At 28.6% G+C, this 2,234-nt stretch overlaps 1 protein-coding gene across 1 annotated transcript in view; it reads right to left on the bottom strand.

Annotated features, from left to right (window-relative positions):
• Positions 1 to 1,623: 1,623 nt before the first annotated feature.
• Positions 1,624 to 2,234, bottom strand: part of LOAG_18280 (hypothetical protein) — a gene marked incomplete at both ends in the record, with an annotated part of 2,577 nt that continues 1,966 nt past the window's right edge. Inside the window, one exon of the mRNA XM_020450943.1 lies at positions 1,624 to 1,795. Coding sequence (XP_020305322.1) covers positions 1,625 to 1,795 — 171 coding nt within the window. The remainder of the gene's footprint in view (positions 1,796 to 2,234) is intronic.

Here is a 2,234-nt window from a genome sequence, read left to right on the forward strand (position 1 = left end):
TAATTAGAAGTGATGTTGCGAAGTTACAATTTTACCAATAGCATAGATATTTGAGAATAATTATCTAAAAGTTATCAGTGCTCGAAGGATTAAAGGATAGGAAGGAAGATATGAATGAAATGGAGGAAAGGAGAAATGAAAACGGGTTAAGAAATGTAATGCATACATAAATTGAAAAGGAACAACGTTTCATGAAAATATTGATATTTGTAGTGAAAAATTAAAGTTAATGATGCGAAAATAATTCGTCACACTATCTAAAAGATAATTCATTTGTAACCTTTCATCTTACCCTATGTGAACTTTGAATTTGTTCAGTTTAACAAAATGATGGTAATCTTAGCAATGATAATAATTTTTTTCAAATTATTCATCGAAGGTCACATCCATTTGCAGTCCATTTGTTTCCACCTCCGAATTTAGGCTGACATTTTCAGGTAGGAATTTCTTTAATAAGGGAAAGAAAAATTCATATCCATATTGAATGAAAAATGAAAAAAATCTTATCATAATATTACTATAACCTTTTAAAACAGTTTTTCTTGCTTTTTCCCACTGATAAATTTAAATTTGAAAAGTATATATCAAATTTATTACTCTTGTTTGTAATACAGAAATTGTAATTCAACGCATTTAATACCCTAATATTTTATTCTTCCCTACTGTTTATTTTAGAAATTCGAGAAACAAAAATAACGATTAAGATAAACCATCAAGCATAATGTTACAATTAACTAAACAGCATTTACATTGCTGCAAGAAAATTACAAACGACTAAAGTTTTGCTGTTAGTAACTTCTTATTTCCACAGGTAATCTCTTGCACTATAGAAACTGAAGCACAAATTGGATTAAAAGATCCTTTATTATTTATTCAGATAAAAAGTGAACAATTCTTCAAATATTATCACTATTATCATAATTTGCGTTAAAACTTTTTCAGTAATTCACTGCCGGCCTGCAAATATTCACATTTAAATGCTCACACTTATGGAAATACAATAGAATTAATGAGCAATGTTTAACTTTCAAAAGTAAGAAAAAAATGGAATAACCGAAAATTTAAATTAGAAATTATATCTTACAGATTATTGATGCTGTAAAATTGTACGGAAGGTGTTTGTTTGATCGATACGGTGGATGACGATGTCTCATCTGCTAAATAGTGTTATCATTACTAACTCATCATTAATCTCAGCATATTTTCATTGCAAATATGTTTTATATCAGTGAAGAGTGTAATAAATAACCACATAAATATGTCAGAGTGATGTAATGCTAATACTGTAAACAACACATTGGTTTTTTTTGTTTTTTTTTTTTTTTGTTTTCTCCATTTGTTGAAAAACAAATGGAGAAAACAAAATTGACAGTAACTCGACCCGCTAATTTATTTCTTTTTCCCAGCTGTACTCTGCAGGAATAGAATTAGCGTAATATTAAAATTCGTGTTTGTTAAACTTCTAAAAAAACTTTACTTTTTCATCAGCAAATAGATGTAATGATTGATAAAAGTCATGGCTTATTCGCCAGAATACTAATCGTTATCTCAAATTAGGATTTTAATTTTAGCATAAACACGACAATTTTCATGCTGAATTTAAAAGTCATACGAAAAATTAACCCAATGATGCTTTCTTCATATTCAAATAATTTTTGTATCGGATGATAAAACAAGCGTAGATGCAAAATGATAATAATATTAGGATGCCAACGAGTGAGAAGCCAGTCCAAAATAATGCCGAACGTGATATTATTAAACCAGATGATAATGTACGAATTGGTTGAATGCACGGCTAAAATATCAGTATTTTGTGAAATTTTAATAGTTCGAAAACTTTAATGGAAAAAAAAACAGGAAACTCGTCCCACTCAATGCATAAATAATAACTTCAAGAGAATTTTAATTAATCAAAAATATTGGTGAAATCGTTTCTTCTACAACTTTACCTCGATATTAGCTACTTTGAATACTTGATAAAGACGTGATAATGTGTTTCCACCATTTAACGTTGCTGAAAGTATCGAAATAGCACTTTCCTGTCCAAGGATTACTCCGTCACGTAAGGAATGAAAGCATACTGATGACCTGCAATTATTAGTGACTTTTTTTTAAAGTTTCATTAATTTTTTAAACAAATTTTGAAATAATCACAGAGACAAAAATGATGAACTTTTCATGTGCCATATGTGTATCATCAACCATTATACTAATTTTGATTGCAGCAAAAGATC

The sequence above is a fragment of the Loa loa genome (genome assembly GCF_000183805.2).
Source record: "Loa loa unplaced genomic scaffold supercont3.247, whole genome shotgun sequence".
NCBI classification, from domain to species: domain Eukaryota; kingdom Metazoa; phylum Nematoda; class Chromadorea; order Rhabditida; family Onchocercidae; genus Loa; species Loa loa.